The following is a 26,974-nucleotide window of genomic DNA, read 5'->3' as shown; positions in this document are numbered from 1 at the left end:
TTCGGGAGGGGAAATGTGTTGTGTTTTCATATCAACGTAATTTCGGTCTCGACCTTTGGGCCGAGCTGATTATTGTTTATCTTTCACGCTTTCGCGCCTGAAGTCGCAACGTTTTCGATCGCTGTAATATTCAACAGCTAGAGTCGGCCATGCGGCAAGTAGCTACGGAGGTATCTTGCGCGCACCGAGCTATCCGTGCGATATGGCATCGCCGGAGAGGGCCCGTCGGCCTAATGTAAACAACCGACGTCCTGCTCTGTGAGCTTCGGATCGCTGCTGGAACTACGAGTCGGAACTTTTAGGACGGCCCATGGGTGTAAATGCACATGGCCAGTGACGTGAACAGTGAATCTAGTGGGAGTGATTCCGGCTCAACTCCGGAAGAAGAGCGCATCCGACGACTCTTCCAGACTTGCGATGGCAACGGGGATGGATACATTGACAGGCTAGTGAAGCTCTGATCGCTTTTCTAGCTGCAGTTTCGCAGAAATTGTTTGAGATTTGTCACGAATAGGCCGAGTCCCGGGTCAAAATCATTGTAGTTCATTAAATAAAATACGCTGCGGATATGTAGATCGAAGGGCGTTAAGTGGTTTCAAACGCCACCAGTCGCCGAAATGTTCCTTAACAGCGAATAAATTTGCAGACATCTTTTCCCCCTCTCTCTTTAGTTTACCCCAAAGTGTAGATGACGGCACCTTCGCATAGTTTTCGGTCTCCCATGACACTGTTAGGAAGCTTCTAACGCGTGTTAAGTGCGCGAAATTTATGCCGATGAGCGAGCTCGCATTAAGGCTATCACAGCAAATTGCAGAGACTTCAGCTAATTATTTCATCAGCACCATTAAGGGTGCATTCCTTGATGTACCCCGCATAAAAAAAGTGTCCTTTCTAATGGGGGCGATTCCGATCACGCCTTGTTGGCACAGGTCGGCAAAACTTGTTGTGCTCACACAGACTCGTGAAGTATATTTTGCGCTTAAGGCTCACTCGGACTCACCAGTATTGACCCGGACTCGCTCGGACTCAAACTCACTAAAATATTTTTGATATAGACACTCAGACACACGGCTTAATCTGGGCCTGAGTGAGTCCGAGAAAGTTCACTCGTGGCTCTGTTAGCCTAGAATCAGCATTTTCGACCACGGTGTTGACGCTCTGTAACACCAATAGCTCATGTAATTTGTGCTCTCCTTGGCGCCTTTTGATAAAGTACCACCGAATACGCGTTTATGTGCTCACACAGTAAGGTCATGTTTCTTAAAAAAAGATGACAACAAAAGATATATTTATCAATTACTTTCCTGGAAGAATTAACGAAGAGGTGGACAAAGCACCCCCCCCCCCCCCGTATTAATTTGTTCCTCTGATCAATAAATATTAAAATGAAGTATGAACAACACTGCTTTGGAAAAACATGCAAGTAGATGTGAGTATATATAAATGTGAATCCAAGTAAGGCTGACAGTAATGCTGAAGATGAGTAGATAAAAGTTTCATAGGTCAGCAAAAAAAAAAAAAAAAAAAGAAGTGGAACTCGCAGTCACTCAAGAAATTTATCTTGCGCTTTGGACTCACTCCGACTCAGAGTCGCCAAAATTTTCGTGAGCCAAACTCACTTGTACTCACTCTCTTGAAAATTTCCTTCAACCGGGCTCACTCGGATACATATTCACCAACATATTACTTAACCAAGCTCACTCAAACTCTCAGCTCTATTTGGGTCTGAATGAGTCTACTCGTGAGTGAGTTCACCGACCAAAGCCTGTTGGCGAGTTGCACTCTGTGCTTGAACACTAAAGGCTGGAAAACAGTCCAGAAAATAATTATAAAGCATCAGTTTCTCGTGTTTCCCTTGCAAGATGATTGACTAAACAGGTAATATAGGTGCAAGTTAAGTGAACAATAGGAGCTTGTATACTTCATTCCAATTTCTCCTAAAACTTTGAAAGGATTCAATACATCGATTGCCTACAGCGTACGTGTCTAGTACCAATACATGCATCATATGTGGGCTCAACATTTGCCTCTTCTTATGATGTGATTCATTTCTCAATAATAGGTACTTAGATACCAAGATTTAGTGTATATATGTTTTTATGCAGGAATGTCACCTCAATGTTTTTTTTTTATCTTTCTTCTGCCTCAAGTATCATAATAAAAGAAAATTTTGCTTCAATTAATTTCTTGTAGCTGCAGCCAACTACTTAGTTCTTGCATCTGCAGCAGATGCTTGCCATCTACTATGGACATGGCCTGTGTACGATGACCAAACGGTGAAAGTGCACTTGGTTCTGTGAAGTTGATAAGTGCACAATCTAATGATTAGGGACCATGGCTTTTACACTGTACATTCTCTTACAAGTCACGTTTTAAGTATCTGCGTGAAACAGACCTCGGATTGTAATTTTATTCCAATAGTATGTCACTTGTAAACCTTATCGAACTTGAAAATTATGCTTACCCTTGGAAGTTTAGCGCAGCAGTACCGATCGACAGAGTGATCTTCCTAACATGCCGCCTTTTTTTTTTTTTTTTTTTTTCTCTTGTCACGACAACTTAGCCAAGACCTGTTGGCAGTGTGCCGTCAGCTGAACCTTGAGCACAGTGTCGCTGAGCTAATGGAAGAGCTTGGAGCTGATGAAGATGGGCGCATCTCGTACGCTGTGTTCCTTCGAAGCCGCATGCAACTTATGGGCGAGATCAAAGCCCTCACACATCAGGAAGAGGAAAAGGCGCTGGAACACTGCCCCACTACATCAGCGCAGGCTTTGTGTTCTTGGAAGGCCGGAAGTGATGCTAGTCAAGGTACGATATATGTTGGTGCCAACAGAAATCTTGACAGATATAATGTGAATATACCTCTATGAACCAGTGCGTGCCATTGAGAAAGAGCATCTTCTCCATAACGTTGAAGAGTTTTAGTGGTGGGTACCTAGCCATTGAGTTATTTTGTCCTTTTCTTGTGGGCTGCTGGTGAACTGAAGAATGCAAGGTACTTGGCACCTCAAGCACTTGGGGACCGCAACACTAACTTTCTCATTTTCAGAAATAGTGTTTGTAAGACAATGCATGGTGATTCAGTTTCATTAAGCAAAAATAGGGACTTTAAGCTAAATGTTGCATATAGTAGTGTAGCCCTGAGTACTAGCAATGAAGTCTGAACACATTTTCTTTTAAGCTTGTGTTGTCTGAAATTTTAATGCATTAATGAAAACTATGTGTGATAAATGCATTTACTTTAAATGAACTGACAACCAGCTAGAACGTGTCACAAGACACTGTTGGAAGTGAAAATACTGTCAATTTTTGTGACAAAATTGAGTACTCTGTTTCTGTATTCAAGCTGCACTTAAAATTCACAAAAATCAGTACATCGTGTCGCCTGGTGACAAGCCTTGGCACTTCACAGATGAGTTGTTCGGATTGCTATACCTAGGAATGCTGTCATTAGGTTCACAATTCCTGCTGAAAAATTATTATCTGTACATTACTTGGCATTCTTGCTTTGTTCTGCCTCTTACTGTGAAGTAAAGGTGATGACACTGAGAAGTGGTGCTTCCCTCACAAGAACGAGTGAAGCCAAATCCATCTGTGGCACATGCTCCCAGTGTACATACTTGCAGCGAACCACAGCAAACAAACACAAACTGCTATAGTACTCATGTACTGCTGTTTGCAGCATGTGTTGTGTGTACAACTTATTCAGCACTGAAGATCGAAAAGTTTTGATCCCAGATGTTTCACAGTGTTTTCTGTCTTGCCACTCCATGATTAAAGCCTCTGACTAGTAAGCTTTCTATTTAACTAAAGAAAACAGGTACCATAAAAAGTGGTCGTCAGTCTCTTTAAATATTTTTCTTGGGTCTCATTTGAAGCGATTATATCAAGCCATCAAGCCAAGTGGTTTCAAGGATGGGCATAGTCCTTTGATTCTATATTGCGACAATTCACAGCACATTTCCTTTTATTCTGCCTTAAGAAATTATCGGTTATGTTTTACTGTTCTGTGGTTGCCACAGGAGCGCTGTCCGAACGGCACGAAAGTTGGGAGTTCGACTCTGGCACCAGAGACTTGAGCCCAGAGCCTAACACACTGCAAAGGTTGATGGAAGCTTCTGGGGGACCCATACCTAGCAACACTACCGACTTGCTTGAACTGGCAAATAAAGTGAGCGAACAAGCTTTTCAGTACCTAACATAACGTTCCAACGTGTTGGGATTTTTCGCTCATAACACTGCACTTCCTTTCCCACCAGTTACACTTGGCTGCTATATCATCGCTGAAAAACGAGGTGTACGACCTCGCCGGTCGGCTGCAACAAGTGTCCCAGGAGAAAGATGCACTGGAGAGGAAGCTGAGTAAGCGGCAGCTCCAACGCATGCAGGTTGCCCGAGACCAAGAAGACCGGCTAGAGCAGCAAGCGCAGCGTTACGAGGAGCGCATCACAGAGCTCCACAGTGTCATTGCCGAACTCTCCAAAAAGCTTGACATCCAAAGAGCTGCTGTGATCAAGTCAGTGTCTGTCTCCTTTGGCTGTGCGCTCATTTCACTCACGCTTTTTCTTTTAGGTGCGAGGCACCTTTGGAGATTGGCTTGTCAATGCCTAATGACCTCGCTGTGTGTCATGTAGCCACAATTTATCGTAAACGGTATGCGTCGCAAAAATTGGGTATATCGCACTACTCGCCACCAGTCCTCTGAAAATGTAGAAGGCCACAGTGGCCCAACAAGTAGTTGATGGCCTAGAAGCACTCTTCCCTACATGCCATAGGGCATGTAGGACAGAAGGAGGAAGAAATAAAAGCCCCTGTCATTGGGAAAGCTGCATTCAGACACTGTTTCCTAATGACATTGGTCGAGTGGAAACGCTCTTCACTACATTCTCAGTTTTCAGGCTTGGTACCACTAGTGCCTGATCAAACAAATCTCGAAACACTGCATGCATCACCCATCCCCAGGTTTCTCGTTAGTGGAGCACCCTCCCCAGTTTTTTTTTGTTTGTATACTTTGATCAGGTTCCTCTAATAGTGAGCAGGCTTAAAGTACTAATAAAGCACGTTGTGGTCGCCGCTTATTGTAGCTCTATTTTAGTAACTGCTTAGTACACACGGCTGGTATGCACAATTGTTTCTATATAACCACATCATGTTGCGATAAATCTGGTCTCTCGTAATAGTGTTGGCTCCGGTCTATGCATCCGAGTCAAAATCACACCGATATGAACTTAAGATGGTAGAAGTGAAAGTATGTGCATCACTTAGCCCTAAAGTGTCTAATTTTCAATCTACAAGTGAAATGGGACTCCTATATTTGCCACAAGTACACTCATCACTGGACAGTGGGAACAACAATAATCATGAGCCAGGAATACATGGACATCACTGAAATACCAGTTGACTCTGGCTTCAGGTTGCCTGGACATTGCTAAGTTCAATTACAGTGTGCTTATCTTGTTTGTCTGTATGTGCACGTAGCTGCACTGAGCCATAAGTGAGGTACAACCAAACTCTAGCATGCTTGTGTGTTTATAGCCTAAAGTAACACAGAAAATTAGTGCATTAATTAAGCTTGGTATACAAATGAATGAAGTTTCTGTTGTAAAAAGCATTATCTTGGAAACATTATCAGCACTAATGTGATTTCCAATTGGAGTTTCGGACTTTCCATTTCTTGGAGTGGTAATCGCAAAGTGAGAAAGGTAATGAGGAATGTGATCCTGGAGGCGTGATAACGGGCATGTCAACTTGCTCTGACGCCGGCAATAATGAAGGGATTTAAAAAAATGCCTCCCTTATACGTTCCCTGCATAGCACCTTAGAACTTCCAGCAATTAACCAAATTTTCATAATGAAGCCTGCAGTACGGCTGTCTTATTTGCATATACGGCTCACAAAACACACATACAGATTTCGTTACACTTGTGTACATCTTCACCGACATCTATTCATCCATGGTGCCTGTTCAAAACAATGACGTGATTGACACAACGAGTCATTACATTATGTAAACAATTATGCTATCAATTTATGCATTCCCATCTAGGGAAGAAGATGAGTACAGTCAACAGTCGGGAGATGAATCAAGAATCAGCGATGTCCTGAGCCACTGCACAAGCAACGAAAACTTAGCTACGGAGTCCATCAGCGACAAAGGTAGCCGCTGCATCCTGCTTTATGGACTTATACTTTTTTCATGTCTTGTTGTCTTCGGTGATACTTTTACAGCGCATGTTGCTTGCACTGGTAGAAAGGCAGAAGACCCCCATTTTTTTTCTCATCTTTTCTTCTGTTTAATTTCAGACAACGAATCACCGCCAGAGTTCACTGATGTTATTTCCGGAAAGTGTGCCACCACGGAAGTGGTCATGCCGGTGCAAGTTCACGAAGGAGAAGATACCAGTAGTGGCCTTGGAGACAATGAAAGTTTGGACGAGAAGCCCCAGGTATTGCAATGATGCCCCCAGAAATACCTGCATGTTTGTGTGTTCAGCCTTTGTGCAAGGCTTATACCAATCATACTGTAGCACACTGGGGATGACAGTAAACAGTGGAGAAAGACGTGCATCCTGAGAACCCCAGGTGGTGAATGTTAAATACAGTCCTCCACTGAAGCCTCTGTTTTAGTCTCAATGGTGTTTTTGGAATGTTAAAGCTCGCAAAGGAATCGATTGATTGTACAAATTTCTCCGCAAGGACCGAGTCACGGCAGTGTCATTATCTGTTTGCACGTCTGAACAGTTCCGTCCTCCCTGTTGCTGACCAGAAGTTTCAGCAAAGAGTTGGTCCAGCTGCATGCTTGCAAATGTCCATGTGCAGGGCTTTCGAAGTAGCAGTAGCAGCCACGGAGTGCGGGGTGGTCACGTGACAAGCGTGGAGCATCGTGCCACATCGTGTCAAAGCCTACAGGCATCTCAGATGCAGGAGGAAATGGCGGCCCTGCGGTCGCAGAATGTGAGTCTTCAGGAGCGGCTAGCACGCCAAGAAGCAGACTTGCAGAGGGCAAGGGCTGCTACGGCCTGCGCTACGTGAGGACAGGGACCGATTCCAGCGCAAGGCGAGTTTTATTTTCGTGTCCGACAGACTACAACTCCGTGCAGAACTGAGCATCGACCCTGCCCACTTTTGATTTGTGCCTCACTGATTTTTTTGCTCAGGAGCAAAAAGCTGCATTCATGTAAATTCACATGAATTCTGTTGCCTTGGCAATGTTCATCTTCATTGTCACAAATCCCGCAATATCCCAAAGGGCTGTTCTGTTTCTTAAGTAAAGCTTTCTGAACGAACATTGCTGGTCTGATGGTAGAGCAAACCTTTGTCTCTTAGCACAACGGTTTGACACTGTAGTGATCAGGCCAGATTTGCACAGATGCTTCCTGTGCGTCATCTCCAGGTATCATTTTAAGACAAGAATGTGATGCCATGTCACATAGCATGTGTGCTCTAGAGAACCATCAAATAAATTATAGCATGTGCATTCGACTTGCATAGTTTTTTTTGTAGCTTGTAGAATTAGAACATAGTGGCTGAATAATGAAGGAATTATAGAGGTTTTCTGAATGTGCTGTTGCATCGCAGCACTAAAACATTTTAACTAGGAAATAGAAAACATTTCACTCTGTAACATATGTAGTAGGATGTAATAATGCAAGCTTTCGCCTGTGAATGGGTAGTAATTGAAGAGAAGTTTGCAAAACTGACCCCGAAGTTTTAACTGCCAACTTCCTCAGGTCCGTGACCTCCAGCAACGTGTAGCCGCGAGTCCCCAGAGTAGCTGCAATCAGATTCCAGGTGCAGCGCATCCCCATTAACTGAGCAGGCAGCGCAACCTGTGGCCAAGATGGCTGAGCGTGTCCGTTTGCGCAAGACGGAACCCCCTGCTTCACCGAGGCTTATTCTTGGATCAGAGATGGCAAACCTAGGGGTGAGTAGAGCCTGCAGTATTTGAAATAGTCACATTTCAACCTATAAAAACAACTGGTCAACTGCATAGACACAACATGGAAGCCAGTTACTGACCGATTATTCAGATGGCTTTAGACCAGCTGCCATTTGTCCCGTGCATCACCCTAGGCTTCCAACAGTGCTCTGTCCTCTGCCTGCATGACCATGTGCTAATTGTGCCATCTGGCCAGAAAGAACAATGCCTTTATTTCTGAACATTGCCAGCATCTAGTTGAAGTTGAAAGTATCTAGCCTAGTCTAACCAGTTGTCACATTCTCCACGCGAACTGTTGGACTAGCCTAGCCAAGTTGAGCAGCTGAGATGTAAGGCTGCAGCTACGTTTGTCGTGAATTTTTACGTGTTCAGTGTTTTTTCTTAATGGGCTAATTAAATAGCAATACATAAGTGGTGACCATTTAATTTGTGCATTATTATGTCACGTACCGAGCAGTCAACAGAGCTTTGTCAAGCGACAAATGAAAACGTAGGGTGTTTCTGTCAGACGAGCTCTCAAAGAGAGGCATGCATCATCTGTGAAGCCTCAGTGAGCGACAGTGAAGCTCGAAAATCTAATGGGAACGCATATTGGGTCGAGCAAGATGGCCACTACTAATGGTGACTGTTGTAATCATCGATGTGGGGTGTTTTAGTTTGCACAATGAGCACTGTCCTCACATTGCTGCGCTGGTCAAGGAGGCTGGACAACATACACAACACATGTGCAAAAAAAAATCAAGGTAAGTTCAAGAGAGTCAACAGCCAGTTGGCTGTTGGCTCTTTTGACAACAACAGCCAACAGACAGCATTGCTAGGCGTTGGACAAATCAGTGAGAGAAATAGTAGCCAGCTGCTGTATTGATCTGTGTGTGCGGTGCCCTTTATGCAGATCTCCAGCAGCAAGGTAGCTGAACAGCTCGTGCAACAGCTGCAAGAAGAGGCACACACCCAGGAAGCCATTGCTGCCCAGCGGCTCTGCTCTTCGGGCTCTCCCCTTCCCGAGGGCCGTGTACGGGAATTCGAAGTGGAGATAGAGCGTCTAAGCAGCAAGGTATGTGTGTGTGTGCTAATGTGTGCTCGGCATTGGGCAACCACATTCTATGTCCCTGTGACACATGTACAAGTTACCATGGAACTTCATTTAGTCGCGCAACTCATGCACTGTGTGTTATTTCAAGGTGGAGCACCTCCGATGTCAGAACGACCTCCTTCAGTTGGCATTGGAGGAGAGCCGAGGCCAGTGCGACCGGCTCAGCGTACTCCTGGGAAAGCACGAATCAAACCAGACCGCATTGCAACTGGCCTTGGCCTGTAGCGATCGAGCTCTAGAGGCATTTGATGCGTTGTTGGCCTTAGCTGACACCGGTCGACCTATGGCAAACTACAGAGCAGCCTCTCCTTGTGAGTAGTTTTTCGCATTGCAAAGTCGCGACAATCAACGAAAAATGGCAGGCTGTGGTGGCTAACTAACTACGGCGTCACACTGCTAGAGAGTCATGAAAACAAATACCCACCGCAGTGGCCACATATAAAATGAAGCTGAAATACAAAACCCAAGCATTGTACTAACAAAAACTGAGTATTTGAGGAGTATTTCAGCCATACAGTTATCATAACCTGCTTTGCGTACTTTCATTGCATTATCACTTCAGTGCCGGCACTTCCTGGTCACAAACGGTGTGTGCAATATCACTGTGACATAGCATTTTTCAAAGGAAAGTGGCAAGAGCCAAATTTTCAAGAAAAAAAAAAATGCAAGCAAGCCAGATAACGATTATAGTTGTGTGGCAAGAATCCAGTCTCTCCCACAGTGGCATTCTTTATAACTAGATGTTGATTTTTATGAATGAAGCTCTGGAATCCTAAAATTCAATTTTGTTCCCAGCCATCTCCCAGCTGATTCAAGTGACTATCCTCAAAACAACGCTTTATCATTCAAGAGAAGTTCAGAATGGCAACAAATAACAATGCTTGCAAATCATCTCGCATTTAGGAAAGCCAATTGTCTAGAAAATTCAACGAAAGAGCTCACTGGTGCACGTATTTGTGTGCTTTCTAATATGGAAGACCTCAGTTATTTTGCATGCTATGTTATTTCTCTGTAGAAAATGGAAGTGAAATGCCACAAGAAATGGAAAGGTGGTGACTGATGTTACAGTCGTTACCCAAGTACTAATGGTGATAAAGTGATTGGAGATGCTCTCTTAGGCAATTGTATGAAGATCAATCGAGCCTGCGTAAAGCAAGTTTTGAACTTTTTTCAGTGGAGGAAGAAGAGATGATGTGTCGCGCCCAAGAAGAGCGACGGCTAGCCGAGGGTCTAGCCCGGCAAGTCCTTCACCGGCTTGACCGACATTGTGGGGGTGCCTTGGCAGTGACCTCACCAGGATGTGTAGCAGCCAGCCCCTGGGAGGACCTTTCCTCCCACAGCCACACAACCAGGTATCTCTTTCTCTTGCACTTTCATCCAACAGTAGGCCCCTTGTAATGCTTTTTCTCCCAAACACATTACAATAAAAGTAACATTAATTCAGCTCTGGTGGCTGCATGTCAATAGAGAACAGAGTATAAAAAAGCTAACGTAGTGAGCGTCTTCTGCAAGAACATCTGCTGGCCTAAATATGTTTACCCTTAAACCTGGAACTAGTGTTTTAACGAAAAGGCTTGGGTAGTCACAGAAGCCACACAAATCCTTAAAGAATGCAAAAAACATGTCTGATGAGATATTGGTGTTATGGAAAAAAAAAACACTTGAAACTCAGTTTAGTATGTTTTGGTACATTGTTTATGGAAAAAAACACAGTTGAAATTCAGTCCAGTATATTTTGGTACATTGTATGCACAGTTCTCCACGGTATAAATTACATAAAAAATATTATTTTCAAATTACTACAATTGTTGAAGCCACGCAATGATTGTGTGTTTTGAGTTGAATGGTTCACAGCATTTGCGGAACCTAGGGGTCCCTGGCTGTTCCTATGCTATTGTACCAAATGTTAAAAAGAAATACTTGAAGGACCGAGGTATTTGGATAGAACAAGTGTTGTGAAACCATGACTAAAGTTCACACTAGCATGAACATCACTTCTCTTTAGCACTTTGGCAAACTTAGGCAGCATGTGTGTTCGTTACTGATGTTTTCCTGTCTTTTTTCCCGCAGCACAACCAGTTCGACTTCTAGCAGCTGTGATGGCGGTGAGCTGACCAAGATTGAGGAGCAGCGCCTGCGGGAGCATCTGGTGCAGCTGCGCGAAGAGCGCGCAGCGTTGAGAGCCACGCTACTAGAACTTGAGAGTGTGCACATAGAACCGCGCGGTGCCTCGACCCTCTTGGACGCCCACAAACTTGACCTTGAGAATGCCGTGCTCATGCAAGAACTTATGGCCATCAAGGTCAGTCTTCTGGAAATCCAAATCTACAGGTCCATTCTGTTAGTGATGTTGATGCAGTTGTGAAAAAAAAAAAAAACTTCAGTCAGTCTATGTTCTACTTGCGGACTGCACAGTCAGGAAATTTAGTCTCCCATGACGGCCAGGACAGTGAGGAAGTTTGGAGTGGTAAAGGGGGGAGGGGGGCTATTTGAAGAAAATGTCAGCTAACGCTGCCAAATGAAAGAGTGTCTTTCGCTTGTCTTGTACATTAACCACTTCCGAAGGAGATGAAGTGTGAAAAATCCAAGAAACGTATCAATACCAACCTCCAAAATGACAGAATTATAGATGATTATTTTTAAATGTCGGTATATTTCACGGTTATGATTTAACACATGTTACCTCATTGGGTGCCTCATAAGCAAATGCTCATAACCAGTAACGTCTGTGTAGCTCAGAAACATGTACTCATATGAAAAAGAAAAATGAGACAGACACAGACATTTTTGCGCCAAAGCCACAAGTAAAAGGTCTGCAGAATGCGTGTTCAGGAGCCTTGATGATATTGATATTGATGATATTGTAGCAGGCACATTAGACAATAGGAGGAACGCCTGCTTATCCATATTTGCAGCTTTTCTTGACCATAATTGAAGCTTAATCTTCCTCTCCTTTTGCTTTCAGCCTACTTCTATGCACTGTTTGTTTCGTGCAATCTTGTCCATTGCAATATCTAGCACCAAAAGGAGGCAATGTTGTTTACCAAGAGGTGTAAACACATGGAAGCCTTGCAGTTCATAATAAGGTGGTTGATTTATTTAGTGGTTGATGCATTTGAGTGATCATAAGTCACGATATTATCACCGTTATTTTATGTAGTGTGATTTGCTAGTGCTTCTTGAAAGAGCGCAGACACAAAAATTTTGCATCTTGCTTTTCTGCTGCAATATATAGCTGAGGACTTCCATATCACGGCTGGAAAGCTCTTTTCTTTAAACGCACGATGTTTAATTGTTTGGGAAGAACTTTATACCACCCAGTTGATACCACCCAGTTGCAGTTATGCTTTCAGAGAGCGCGAGTGAGACGGGACCTAGACTAGTTTTTGTGTAAACATAGCTGGCTATGTGAGCACAAAAAACCTCATTAACGTGAGCACCGCATTGACAACTCTTTTGAACGAAGGCTACCTTCGAGACGTAAATATGAGTGCCCCTCAGAGTATGTACTGTCAAGGCAAGGACATCAGCCTTTGTACTCCTGTGCAAGCCTGTCCCCACTTTCCATTGAAAAGGTCTGCTAGGAAAGAGTACTTACAAGGATCACAGAAGCCAACAGAAACTCGTGGTGCAGGTGGTGGTTGGTTGCTGACAAGGAAACCAGAGGCGGGTTTCGCATGCGGTGTCGTTGCATGCACATTTAAATTGATTTTAGATGTGTTCTAGGCTATATTATTCATTCATGGCTTGTATAGATGATGTGTATGTGTCTACACAAATCTGTCCCACAAGTTACAGATCTCGCCTTCAAAACTTTGTGCCAGCACTCCTTATTAACAAAGTTTCCATAGCCACCAGTGTTTTGGAAAGACTCAGAGGTTTTCTTTTACTGCTGGAACATTAGAAATCTCTCAAACTAAGACCCTTACATTTTTAAGAAAACTTCAGAATGTACTCCTCCACTTGCATTAGATTTGATCTGCCCAGAGCCATTTGCATTCAAACAAACACTAACAGGTATAGAAGCAGAATTTATGAGCTAGTTCCGACAGCCATGCAAGCAAGGAACTCGCGCTTCATTGTAGTGATGCCCATGCAGAATACAACGCTGCCTTGAAAAGCCAGTAAATAGGCTTTTAATATTGTCTGGCTCTTTAATATTGTCTGCGAACTTGTTTTGACCATTAATACCTCAGTAGTGAGCTCCCATCATCTGTCGCCGTTTTGTAATTCAGTTTGTGCTCACAGCAAGCAGAAAGTTTAAGTTATACAAAAAGCTTTCTTTTTTTTTTAAGATTCAGCTGACTTTAGAAAGTGAAGTGATAGCAGTCCAAATGAAATTCTGAGATTTGTCCTTAATTAATGATACTTTATTGCCAGAGTTAGTAATTGTCTTGAGTTAATCGTAGTTTTGAGTGTCACTTGTGCGGAGAACAAGCAGGGGTAGCTGACATTGAGAGAAAAAAGTGTGCGTAGGCAAATGCTGTAATGCGAAGGAAAGATAACCAATGGTCAGCTAGAATGATGGAATGGATGTCAAGAGCTGAAAATGGCAGAGAGCTTGATGAGACAATAAAATTAAGAAAATTGCAGGCATAAAATGAAATCAGCTCGTGCAGGACAGGGCAACTTTGAGAACATTGGGAGAGGCGCTTGTCCTGCCATGGACATAATATAGGCTTATAGGATGGTGATAACGATGAACCATAGTTGAGTCTGACATCTGTTTACAGGAGGAAAAGGCTGAGCTGAAGGCCCAGAATTACCTGCTAGAGAAGGAGAAGGCCGCACTGGAACTCCGAGCTGGCAGTTGGGAGGCCCGAGAGCAAGCCTATCTGATATCCATGGAGCACCTCAGGACACAGTTGGTGGATGCACGGCCATCTCAGCAGCCTCCACTGAGACTGGCAAGTGATTTTCAGAACATTTGAATTTTGGAGTTTTACATGGCAAATTTTCAACATTATTATCTTTCGGGTGCCACCATGCACGTAAGTTTAAGCATGCTAGCGTTTTTTGCCTTTCAGCCCCACCAAGATGTGGCCATCAACTCCAGGAATAGAGTCCACAATCTTGTGCTTAGTAGCACAATTACCATATTTATAAAACTACCTGGGCAAATGGTTTTGCTTGGAGCCTGTAACCAACATGTCTTAATGTGAATACATTCTCACGGCTGTCAGGGCATCTTGAAAGGTTCCTTCATTTTCTTGATTTTGGAAAATGTTGGGATAGAATATGCTAGCTGTCTAAATTAAAATTGCTTTTATTTTTCTGTAGTGTCAAATTTCAATGACAAAAGAACGGACTGGGCATACAAACAGGTGGTTGCTAGACTGGTAATGTGGTAATGACCACAAGTTATTTGGCAATCATCTGACAAACATTGGTAGTGATTATCCAAGTTCATCATCATCATCATCAGCCTGACTACGTCCACTGCAGGATAAAGGCCTCTCCCATGTTCCGCTAGTCAACTCGGTCCTGTGCTTGCTGCTGCCACTTTATACTCTCAAACTTTCTAATCTCATCTGTCCACCTTACTTTCTATCTGCTCTTAGCCCGTTTGCCTTCTCTGGGAATCCAGTCCGTTATCCTTAATGACCACCGGTTATCCTGCCTGTGTGCTACGTGCCCGGCCCATGTTCGTTTCTTCTTCTTGATTTCAACTATGATATTCTTAACCATGGTTTGTTCCCTGATCCACTCTGCTCTCTTCTTATCTCTTAAGGTTACACCTACCATTTTTCTTTCCATTGCTCGCTGCGTCGTCCTCAGTTTAAGCTGAACCCTCTTTGTAAGTCTCCAGGTTTCTGCTCCGTAGCTAAGTACCGGCAAGATACAGCTGTTATATACGTTCCTCTTGAGGGATAGGTAGCAATCTACCAGTCATGATGTGAGAGTGCTTGCAAAATGTACTCCACCCCATTCTTATTCTCCTAGTCACTTCAATCTCGTGGTTCGGCTCCGCGGTTATTACTTGTCCTAAGTAGACACAATCTTTTACAACTTCATGTGCACTATTACCTATCTCGAAGCGCTGTTCTCTTCCGAGGTTGTTGTACATTACTTTCGTTTTCTGCAGATAATTTTAAGACCTACCTTTCTGCTCTCCTTGTCTGATTCAGTAATCATGACTTGCAATTCGTCCCCCGAGTTGCTCAGCAATGCAATGTCGTGTGCGAAGCAAAAGTTGCTAAGGTACTCTTCATTAACTTTTATCCCTAACTCTTCCCATTATAGGCCTGTGAAAACATTTTGTAAGTATGTGGTGAATAGCATTGGGGAGATTGTATGCCCTTGTCTTACACCCTTCTTGATTGGTAATTCCGTCGCTTTCTTTATGGAGAACTATGGTGGCAGTTGAGATTATCCAAGTTATCCCTACACTAATCCACAGGTTGAAGATGGATAGGTGGAAGGAAAATTGTCCATTTTCACCAGCTTTGTATGTATGGCAAGCAAAAACCCATTGACTTCTCTACACATATACAAAGTAGGCTGGTTACTCTAAACCAAATAGATAATGGCTGCTGTCAGTCCCGCTAGCCAAGATGTGTTTCGTGGATGTGTACAAGCTCCTAGCGACCTATACATCTAACCTCACATAAAGAGGCTTTAATAATATCTTATTCTGTGCCTGTTATGACAGCTGGGGCTATTACAAACATGTTCTCGCAGTCGTGTATAAGAAAAAAGGAAGTTTCTTGCAATTCATATTTCACGTGAGAAGGAAAAGTGTATTTGTAGCTCCAGGACTTCCACTGTGCAAATGTGCACAGAGAACTTTATGCAGTTTGAGGTGCTGTTGTGGCTCGATTGCTGAGCTTCACACTTCCTTGCAGGAAGGCACCAGCCCAGAGATTCAGGAGCTTGCCGAGTCCCAGAAGCGGGAGAAGAGCCTCAAGGCACGCGTCGACGAGCTTTGTTGCTACCCTGGAGAAGATCACCAAGAATGCCGAGCTTCGCTCGCGGCAGTCAGCAGAGTTTGTCGACGACCTCAAGAGGGCCAACAGGCAAGGCCTTTGTCTCACTTGTGTGTTTAAGGCTTTTCGTTCTTGTGGACAGGCCACCCCTCGGACTTGTGAGAATGTCTACCCTTTGGGAAGCAGGCACTGCTTTGAACAGCTCCGCCAAATCTTGTAGCCGTGCATGGAAAGGAGCATTTATGAGGGGAGCATGGAGTTGCACCTTTCCCAAGCGTGCTCTCTTCATAGAGCAGATTGCTGCCATTGGTCGACAGCTGACGTAAACCCATGGCGGCGCTTGGATCAGATTCGCTTCTTGCCACAAAGTGCTGCCACATGCTGGCGCCACACTCCGTGGTCAGTTAACATTACACAGTTAGCCACACTCACACACAGCAATCACAATGGAAGAGAGCGACCACATTTCATTACATGTGCTCAAGGTTATGATGCACGTTTGTTAGGCTCATGCAAATATTCGAGCACTTCGAATATTCGAATTCGAATGAATGATACAGTATTAGAATTCGCTTCAAACGAATAGGCATATATTAACCTGGTGAGCTCTTTCACATCTTGCATAAGCAGCTCAGAAAGCCCATGATACTGCGGTAATGTTAAACCTTACTGTCCCAACGTCATAGCTGCCTGCGTCAACATAAGGATTGATCTTCAGGACCTATATAAAGTGTACCATACTATACCATATACAATCAGTGGTAAGGCTGGTTTCACTCAGTGAATGGATGCTATGCGTGAAACCACGTATTCAGAAGAAATCCGAACTGCTGCAAAGCTTCGCAAGGTTAAATGAACATACTATCACCCTGAGATCAATTAATTATTTTAGGTTTAAAAGCTTGTTATACCAGCTTATATGTTCTAAGTACAGTAAATTTTAAAACGACATATTTTGCATGTCATCACTTGCATTCTACCGAAATCAATGTTGTTTTCACGTCTTTTGAACCAAAAGGAATGGAATTTTCAAACTCCTTGTCTCAATTTTTAAAAAAATATTGTGCAAGTCAGCTGGGTCATTACAAGTATGCCCATTTTTCCTATTAAAAAAAATATATGTGATGGTACTATTCAATTTTAATTTGAAATTATTTGACCAAATCACCATTCGCTTGGAATTCGCTTTGAACCCAAAATTTACTATTTGAACTAGCCTAATCATTCCCTCGCCCCATCCTTTCCAGTGTGGCTTCCAGCATGATCACCAAGAAGAGTAAATTCTGAAAGCCTGCGATAGACCCCTGAAACTTTGCTCATTCTTAACAGATTCAAGCAAGTTTTTTGCATCAATCAGTTCGTGAGGTAATAAGCTCCGATTTTCCTGCAGTGATTTCTTGGCAAGGTGGTTCAATACTGTTTTAAATCTTCTTGTTCAACTTGAATATTAGAGCTCTGGCAAGCCTGGCACCCTATCTGTATTGGCCTCTAGATCGAACAGCCAGCACCTAGTGCGGTAAGGCGACGAAGCCTCATAGTGTGGATGGCGTTTTGTATCATCTGCCAGCTGCACTGTTTCCACGTGTGTGAACATCATGCACGTCCTCAGGGAGCTGCTTATTCTATCGTGCTGGCACAATGTCAAACGCTTGTACGTATTCCTACATGATATACTCAAGCATTTTGCCTTCCGAGGCTTGTGCCCTCTCTGATGAGTGAGTGCATGTACACTATCATGCACATGAAATTCACCGTGCAAGCTTGTGGCCTACGCGCTGCGGCGGCTGCTTACATCACCATCAATCTACACAGCTATAGAAAACGCATCCACTTTTGGTGGCACTGCCCATTGCGATACCCGAGCGGGAGCGTAATCTTGCAGCACTTTTCCAAGAACCATGACTCGTTGTGTTTTCTCACAGATAACGCTAAAAGCGGTTGTGCTTTTTCTTTAGTCGTCACTTGATGGGGCTGTAGCCAGCCGCCGCAGCATGCACGCCGCGCACTCATATGTTGCCTATCATAGAGGATGAAAGCGTATGTGTCGGTATGGCATCAGGTGTACCATCCATTCTCCGAAATCATTTGAATGTAGGTGCCACTTTGTCGGTCAAGTACATCACGTAGTGCACTTGGAGTCATCCTTTTTTCTTTCCACCTATCTATCTTCAAAGGTCAAAGCCATGATTTAAGGTCAATAAATTTAAGAAATGAAATAAAAGAGTGTGAATGCAGGATTTTAGAGAGACCATATCGTGAAGTGTTGGCGGTTTCGAAATCATTGTGACACCACAAAGCACGAACTAGCATCAGCAAATTCAGTCAATAGTAAAAAAAGAGCTCAAGTCGCACATTTCTATGGCGATGCGCGTAGTCACGCAAACAGAAAATCAGAGTGCACAAAGGTTTACTTCAACACAATTAGTATGCAGAAATACAGTCTCTCTGTTTTTTTTGTATTTGCTGGAGTAAAAAGTAAATATCTAATTGACTCAGTCATCCAGCACCATTTATGTTTTGGTATAGGCAGAGCGCAAGCTAAACATATACTAATTAAACAAGAAGAAACATCTAGCTTAGTGCAAAACGCAACTGTTACTGAAGGCCAGCACCCATTGATTGGCAGATTGTACATCTTTCACACATAGCAGAAACGTAAGGCCAGCTTGTTGCACTAATGTGGCAACTAATTAAGGATGTATATCACAATTAAAGCTGCAGTAAATGTGCTTTCTTTGCCAACAATTGGCTCAAACTGCTTACAGTGAAGTGCTGCTGTATACATTTTGGTTTACAGCAGTGCTCAAACCTCATCATAATGAAGTTGCATCTTACATGCATTAGTTTGTTATATTTGGAAATTCGTTATAAAGATATATTTATAACACTATTGCAAGACTACTTTTCATTTACTTCATTACAACTGATATTTTGTTACATTGAGGCTTCAGTGTATATGCGCCACGGACCGCCTACCCACACTCACGGTGCTATGATGCTGCCACTTGTAGCTTAATCTTATGGTGAATGGGGTAGAAGTGCTGACATATTTTGTTTCTCTTTAAATACCTTTATGACAGGGGAAATTTGGTCGAACTTTGTTGTACTATGTTCAGCCTTCTGAATATAGAACTGTAGACTGAGAGGTGTGCAGCATGTTGCATATTTTTCTCCAGCACTGAGCCCGACTTTTTTTTTTGTTGGTGTTGCACAATGCCTGTCCAGCTAAAATAACTTGATTAAACTATTATCGTTATCAACTGCTACATTTGATGCTACATTTTATTGAAGTACATAAAAATTTGACCTGGTTTTATAACATTCTGTTCAAATATACTTTCACTAGCAATTGTGGAAAATTCTACCGTGGACAAGGCATGGTAGAGTTATGACAGCAACATACTACAGTGTATCTTGTTGATAGGCATATTTGGGTAATCAAATTTAATTTGGCCAGAAGTTTTTTGAGACCACTCTCATGCTACCAGAAATTTTGCTTTTGTACTTGGTTATTCTTATAAGTTGCTAGTGCATCTTCGAGCATTTAATTATGTTTCTTCCAACTGCAGTGCCCTGGTGTCAGCATTTGAAAAAGTCAAGAAGAAGAATATGGCCAAGCTCAGGAGAGTGGAACTACAGATGGCTGCCATGTCGGAACGACATAACTCGCAGGTGTGTGTGTTTTTTTTATTACAGTTGATCCTGGATGTATCTAACTCGAAGGGAATCGCGAAATGATTCGATATATCAGTAATTTGAAATGCAAAATATGCATATTTAAGGCCTAAAAAAAGCATTCAGGCCTTGGAAATCGTTGCAAGCGCTAATATAACGATGCGCTCACAGTATAATAAAAAACAAGGTGTGAACTGCAAGTTACTGCACTTTATTTCCCATGAAAATAGTCTGCAAATTGTCTTGGTCCTTGCGCGCCATAAAGTTCCAGTCGTCCTAAATATCATTGAAGCTTTTAAAATAAGCAAACTCAGCTCCCTCGGCCACAACAGTGTTGATTGACGCAAAAGGGTGAGCAAAAGGATGGTTAGCGGCGGGAACGAAAGCGTTGGTATACTATAACCGCATGGAAACACTTTTGCGGCACCGGCAATGAAAGCCATGAACTCAGCATCGATGCGGTCAGAAACAGCTACATCAGTATCTGCACCGCTGAAGTTGCTCACTGTTCGAGATAGTGGCCGGAAATGCCGATATGTCGCAGAATTCACTGAGGCACCGTACGCTATTGTCGGCGGTCATGGCGCACCCGAAATCCTCATCTAGACCGCAAGGAAAGTTTATGACGGTGCTTTACTTGGCGTCGCTCCAAGCACTAGTCATAATTTTTATTGCTACGTGTGGGTCAATATTCTGTTCAACTTAGAAATGAAGATTTATCAGGAACAAGGTGAGAAGTACACAAGTTCACAAGGCACAAAAAACAACACCGAGTTCCCTAAGACATGTTGGCGATATTGATGTCACTTGTGGCTTTGTAGCTGGCAGCCGCTGCTTTCAGCTCCTTTGATGCGAAAAGCTAGAAAAAGTGTGGCCTCCGAGACATACGTTTTAAAGCTGAAAGCACTAAAATACGTCACAAGGTTGCACATCTCCAAGGCTATGCTTTTCAAGCTCGCTTGCCAATGTGCACTAACAAACAAGGAAGGGAATGCGAACATTGCAACGAGATCGCCGAGTCACTTCGCATTCTCATTTTGGTGTCGTCGGTGATCGGTCTTTTTGAAAAACACTGTGCCCGTGCGTCAAGACCTGCAGATCACGTATCAAACATACCAGTGCACTCGCAAGCGCCACGCAACGAACAAGATCGGTGCGATGGAATAACACTGCTTTTTCCCCACCTGCGCGAAAAAGGGATTGGAACTTCTTAGAATGCAGCCAAAAATCGATCATTATGTGCTAGGAAAAACACATTTTCTGGGCTTTGGCGCAGCGCAGCGTTAGGTATAGGGGATGTCCCGCTGTGCGGGAGTATGATATATGGGTCCCATACTTCTGCATGGGAAATTCGAGAGGACTTCTCAACTGTTCAATATAGCCAATAACTCGATACATCCGAGTTTGATATATTCAGGATCGACTGTAATACAGTCTGGCCATTTGCAGTATGTGCTCTTGCTCACTTTACCCGACACTTAAAAACAGAAAATTTATGTATACCTTGCAAGATTTATAAAAAAAAACTTTCATGGTGTGCAGCGTTTTATTTTATCGTGTATTCACTAAGACTTGTGATTTTTGCCTGTTGATCACCTATCGATCTGAGGGTTCACTGTGTTGCATGCCTCAACTAGTGGCACACATACCAGTACTCGGCAGTCACACAGCCTCTCATGGCAAAATGAATTGGCAGTCGTGTTAGACATATTTGTGACATACTCGTTGGTGTCATATTGCCTGGCATCTTGCATCCATTCTACTTGTGTGATGGCCATATTGTGATACAGTGTCAAATTCTTACAATGTACTAGTGAGGCGATCGATTGAAGCCACTTCGGTGCAACTTCTGTAGCAGTTAAAATCTCGCTTTGGAGCAGCACAACAAGCTTTTGGAGCAGTTACAACACCAAACAAACACTTTATAATGAAAGTATTTGCCTCTAAGCTTGATCAGTTGTACTGCATTTTTAACAAAATTTATATATGCACACATACATGCATCTTTACCTAGAATAACCCAAAAGATGAAATTATGGTACAGCCCGTGGTTTTTCTATAAACAACCCTAAGTTTCTTTGGAGCCGTGTCCTCAGGCCCCCCAGCTTTTTTCCCAGAACCCACCTCGTATTTGTGAATGAATATGACTTTCCCTAATTTTCAATCACAGTACTGAAAGTACAATCTGTGGAGTTTCTATGGACTCTGTTTACTATCTAGAAACACTACTCTGATGACGTCCATACTTTCAGAACAACTTGGTGCTTTGCTGCACGGTGATCTGCCTGTGCTCGTACTTTTTAAAGAGAATCGTGAGCATCATATTTCATAGATGGTTCGTAATAAACAGAGTTTTATAACTGGCCCTTTGCGCTCCATGAAATTTGCCGTAATACAAGGCTTTGTATTTAACTGGCAAGTTTTCAAACTCAGACTGTCGTTGCGGTTGGGTAACGGAACAAAGATACCGGAATGCTGGGACACCATGCTTTCTCAGCAAAAATTTCACAATCGACAGCAGCGAGTGGTATTGCTAATAAAGTACTATTATTGTCTGGTCAGGTGTCAATTATAAATTAAGCACGTGACACAAAATTTAAAGAAACGATATCAAAACAAATAGTACACTTTTTTGTAAAACATATCAGCTATAATAAAATAGTCTTTTCAAACATGTGTGGACTGCTCAATGTAGCTATTTTACGGAGCTTAATAATTTAATACAGTATTTTCGAGTAGTAGCAGAAAACTTTATGTATGCAGTATGGATCAGTTTGTATTGTTTGGCAGGGTTGCACCGAGCAGCTACTTCAATACATAGTACATGTCAGTATGATCCAATGGCCACTCGAAATTACAGCGGTGGCTTAAATATGGTTTGCAAGCACGTTCAGTCTTCTTTTTTACTGCAAAACCACAGAATGACGTTCGTTCACGCTCAACACATATAAGATTTTTTTTTTTTAATTTAGCAGAGAGAGAGAGAAACAACTTCATTTAAGCGAAAAAAAATTCACAGCGGAATGGCGATCAGGCCGTGCCTGGCCGCCACCTCCTCAGCTCGCTGTATGGCCCGGAGCTGTACTTCTGAGCTCGTATCTCTGAGTAGTTTTTCCCATTCCTCGGACGAGGGAGCGGTCAGAAGATCAGGCGGGGGTGGATCCTCACTGCAGTCCCATAGTATATGAGAGGGAGGCGATGGAGCCACATTTTGAGCAATGAGGACTGAACAGATTGGGGTAAATGTGTGCGTATACCCGCGGGCACGAGAACGAGTTCGTTTGGAGCCGGCGCCATGTGAATTTTTGTGGTTTCATGAGTTTGGGATGTGGCGGTGGTTTTGTTTGACGTGCGAGGCGATAGTGCTGAGCAATTTCATGATAGGATATGAGGGGCTCACCGATGTTCTCTGGGTTCGTGGCGGGGCCCTCCGCTCGGTTGACGAATTCTCGAGCTTGTCAGTAGGCGGCCTTGTTCCCCGAGTTTCCTGCGTGCGCTGGGACCCAGATAAGAGATATGGGAAGCGGATCCTCGTCTTCGACGTAGGCGAGGAACTCAAAGAGCTGTAAGGTACCGGGAGCAATGGTACGGCGATCGAAATGGGAGATGGCGGTTTTTGACTCGCTTAAAATGTAGCAGGATGTAGCAGGTTTTAACTCTTGGTACAGTTTAGCGCAATTGGCACAGCTATCACGTCACTGCATGTTAATGGTTTCAGCGCCATTCTTTGCATACCTTGAAAAATAAATTTATATTCAACATGGTGTCACCTCAGTACAATAACTAATAACATACTTATCATAATGTTAGTGTTTGTTGTATTTATTAATTAATTGCTACCGAGATGGCAAAAACAATAATTATGAAAATTCCTTGCTCTGCTGTTTAATATAACGAACTTCGCTGGCAGCCTGTTTTCACTTCCTATACGGCCAAGAAAGCTTATGAAAGTGTGGCTGCGTGGCATTTACTTGGTATTAAAGCACTGCGCTCATGAAGTAGCTGTGGATTTGGCTCCCACTTGTAATATGTTACACGTTATATTGCCTCTTGAATAATTTTATATTCACTTTTTTTACTTGTTATAATTGTATTTGAGGTTGTACACCACAAGAGAATTGAACTGAATGTCTTAGTTCTTTTATACATCTTGCTCACAAAAGTAGTGTGATGCCCTAGTCTGTTATTTTTCTGCAGAGCTCAAAAATCTTCACTCTCTTTTCCTTCTCCAGGTGCAGATGCTGAAGCAGCGAATCGCAATGCTTGAAGGTTCTGGTCTGCGCCATGCTTTGCCTCTCTCAGGAAGCGAGACATCCCTTTAAGGTGCTGCACGGATGAAACTCGGATGGATGAGTTGTTGTTAGCCATCGAAGTGTTATAGCTTTCTGTTTAGTTAATCAAAGTTCTTGTAGCATTTGTATGACAGTCAAACCTTGATATTACAAATACGGATGTAACGAATTACCGGTACTATCAAAACAATGAATACTCTTGTCGTTCATATAGCGGTATTCATTGAAAGTGAGTTTTTGGCTATAAAAAACTGTTTTGTGTCAAATGCAACTTTCTTAATAATGAGGTTTTGCTGTAGTCGTGCAGTTCCTTTGTGTACTCGTATCGTTGCCAGTGTGTTATATATCAAGTAGCACAACGTGCAGCACTCAACGAAGTTCCTCTTTTTCCTGTTTGCAGTTCCTTCAAGAATGACTCTAGGCATGTTACCGTGTAATATTGTGTGAGAATAGGTAGGAATTGGGCAGAAGTCACTGTCATAAGTGTGCACTGTATAGAGTGTAATCGTGACAAGATGGTCACGACATTTCAGGCGGTACTGTCAGTAAGTGCGAAAGTTTATGGCAGACGTGCGGTAGCTGCTGTTGTGTTTAATCAAGAACCATTTTGCCCAGCAAGTGTGCTTGATATGTTGTTTTATTCTCTACCTTTGTTAGTTTTGTGTTGTGAAAAAGCTGTACTGTGCAACTGCAAAGCTCAGTGTACAGCTTTATAGAGGGAAGTCGACCATGTTAGAAGGAAAACTTTGAAAATAACCCAGGTTCTCAAGCTTTTGCTCGTTGGCAAATGTCTGCTTAGTTTACTCTGGTACCATTTGTTCCTGATCCCCAATTCAGAAACACTTGTCGACAACTGCCTGCACACACTTATGAGCAATATGGCAGGAAATGCATGAAGCTTGAAAGACTATAGTAGCTAGATAGTCATGCCAAATGCACATTGGTAAAGCTCCTTTGTATGTATTACTAGTACTGTGCACCTAGCTATTTAATAAGCCCCTTTGCAACATCAACATGTTACCATTGTAACATTCACTTAAAAACAGCTTTTGTGTTCCCTTTCTTACTGCTCATATGTGTAAATATATACTGCAGTACCCATATCACATGCTCCATATTTGGAATGTATTCCGTATTGAATATGAATCTGCACATGGTATGGATCAAGCCGTGTATGCCTTTTGAATTCGATATGTAATCAATCAGCTACCCGTGGCCGTTCTTGTGTCAGCAAAAAGACAAGGACCCGATAGCATTACATATAGTAACTGACCAATCATGTTTGATTAGGTAGAGTTCTATCAGTATTGTTTTGTTTTTGTTTTTCGGAAATGTGAGCTTGTTCCTTAGGACCTAGTATAAGTGGTGCCTTTCATAAACATGTTTCTCTTGCACGTGATGTTGGAGGTGTCACGCGTGTTTCACTCGCAATCTCTTGTATTTTTGTTTTGCTTCAGCTAAAGACCAAATATCAATTTTTACATTAGTCTCGCAACAGATGTACTGGTTGAATCTTGTGGCATTATATTCCCTTATCTATTTCACCGGAGTGTACAATATCCTTCTTGGGGCTTCATTCAACTGACTTGACTCGGTGAGCGCCTTTACCAGCCAGGTACAATTGTTTGTAGATACAAGCAGTAGTAAAGCATCATGGCATTTGGTAAAATGTCTGTGCACACATTTGTACTTTTCCAAAGGCATTTAGCTGCATTAAATGCAGAATAGTCAGAGTTTGTGAGGTGCTTAGTCCCACCCAAAACCACATTTCAATTCTTGCCACTGAAATGTAGTCACTTAGTCATCTGCCTCCACCTTATCGTGTTCTGATGATGTGGGACCAGCCTTTATTGAATCTCACAGCTGCTTAGAGTAATCAGTGTCCTGAAACACCGTTCAAAGAAGAAAGCTGCTAGGCTGTGCCTTGTTCAAGGCTGATAATTTACCCTAAGTACCTAGTCATTAGAACTGCTTGTCACAGCTACCTAACCTCAGTCATAGTGGGAACACTCAGTTGTGATTGAGCCAAATTTGAATTGAAATTCTCAAATATGATTGGCTCCCTTGCCCAAGCTGTCAAAGGGAGCCGATTACAAGCTGTCTTGATATTAATCACAAATACCCTCGTTTGAGCTCCGTACAATTTGTCTTACCGAGCTTTGCCTAGTGCTTTTTCTTTCCAACTCTCAGTAGCATTAAAGCTCAATAAGTGGCCAGTGAAATTGCAGGTTTTTTGGGGTACAATGAGAGAAACAAACATCCCGTAATTTAACAACTTCACAAAGTGTGTTCGGTGAATGTGCGTGTGATTTATTTACATTTTACATCTCTGTACCGCAGGTTTGAAGGGATATTACAGTGTTTTAATAAGCAGTCTCTTTTTGTGGTCACACTTGTTGATGAGAAAGAAGTTTCTTTTTTCCTCACTTGTTTACTCTCAAGGGGGCATTAAACGTTATGTTCTGAATGTGAAGCTTAGGTCCATATAAAGCAGTGACGAATAGCTCAAATAGTTGATCTGCTGAAATCGTCTGCTGACGTATCATATTTGGAATGGACATAGTAACATGGTTGTTTGGAAATATTGGTGCAAATACAGCTCAAAAGTTTTTTTTTTGTGTGTGTGTAAGTAGTCTGAAAATGGTCTTAGTATTATACCTGTAATAGTCACTTTATAGTGCTTTAAATTTAATGAAACGTCCCCTCACTTGCCTCCCTACTTACAATTGGCTGCTATGCACCCAAGCATTGCGGGGTAAAGCGCAATGTAGCAAGAGATTTTAACTTGCAGATAGTGAAAACATATCAAAGGGGAGTGGCAAAGTGTAATCCAACTGAGGGAGCATATCTGTGAACTTTTATGACCAATGGCTCTGCCCAAATAGTGACAGCTATCTATGTGGCCTCGCTAAACAAATGGCAATGATGGTTGTGCGTTAATATCTCACTGATCAGTGCTCTTATAACATTGTACAACAGCACGGCTGGAAAACTGTCATTGCAAGGCAAGCACTGCAATAATGCTTACTATATTATGGTCAAGAAGTGT

The 26,974-nt window shown here is 42.7% G+C and overlaps 1 protein-coding gene across 1 annotated transcript; it reads left to right on the top strand.

The window, feature by feature from the left end:
- On the top strand, positions 1-26,541 carry LOC119172049 (colorectal mutant cancer protein). Its single transcript, XM_075886106.1, is given in 18 exon segments — positions 1-445; positions 2,564-2,808; positions 4,023-4,171; positions 4,260-4,516; positions 6,047-6,156; positions 6,304-6,446; positions 6,820-7,020; positions 7,022-7,057; positions 7,775-7,924; positions 8,832-8,993; positions 9,121-9,343; positions 10,207-10,384; positions 11,103-11,334; positions 13,766-13,939; positions 15,878-15,958; positions 15,960-16,048; positions 19,528-19,630; positions 23,866-26,541. Coding segments are annotated over 18 exon segments (2,748 nt in total). The 5' UTR covers positions 1-320; the 3' UTR covers positions 23,956-26,541.
- The last annotated feature ends 433 nt before the right edge of the window (positions 26,542-26,974 follow it).

This window comes from Rhipicephalus microplus, unplaced genomic scaffold (genome assembly GCF_043290135.1).
Source record: "Rhipicephalus microplus isolate Deutch F79 unplaced genomic scaffold, USDA_Rmic scaffold_805, whole genome shotgun sequence".
NCBI classification, from domain to species: domain Eukaryota; kingdom Metazoa; phylum Arthropoda; class Arachnida; order Ixodida; family Ixodidae; genus Rhipicephalus; species Rhipicephalus microplus.
Note: the sequence above shows the minus strand (reverse complement) of the source record. Positions and strands in the feature narration are given on the sequence as shown.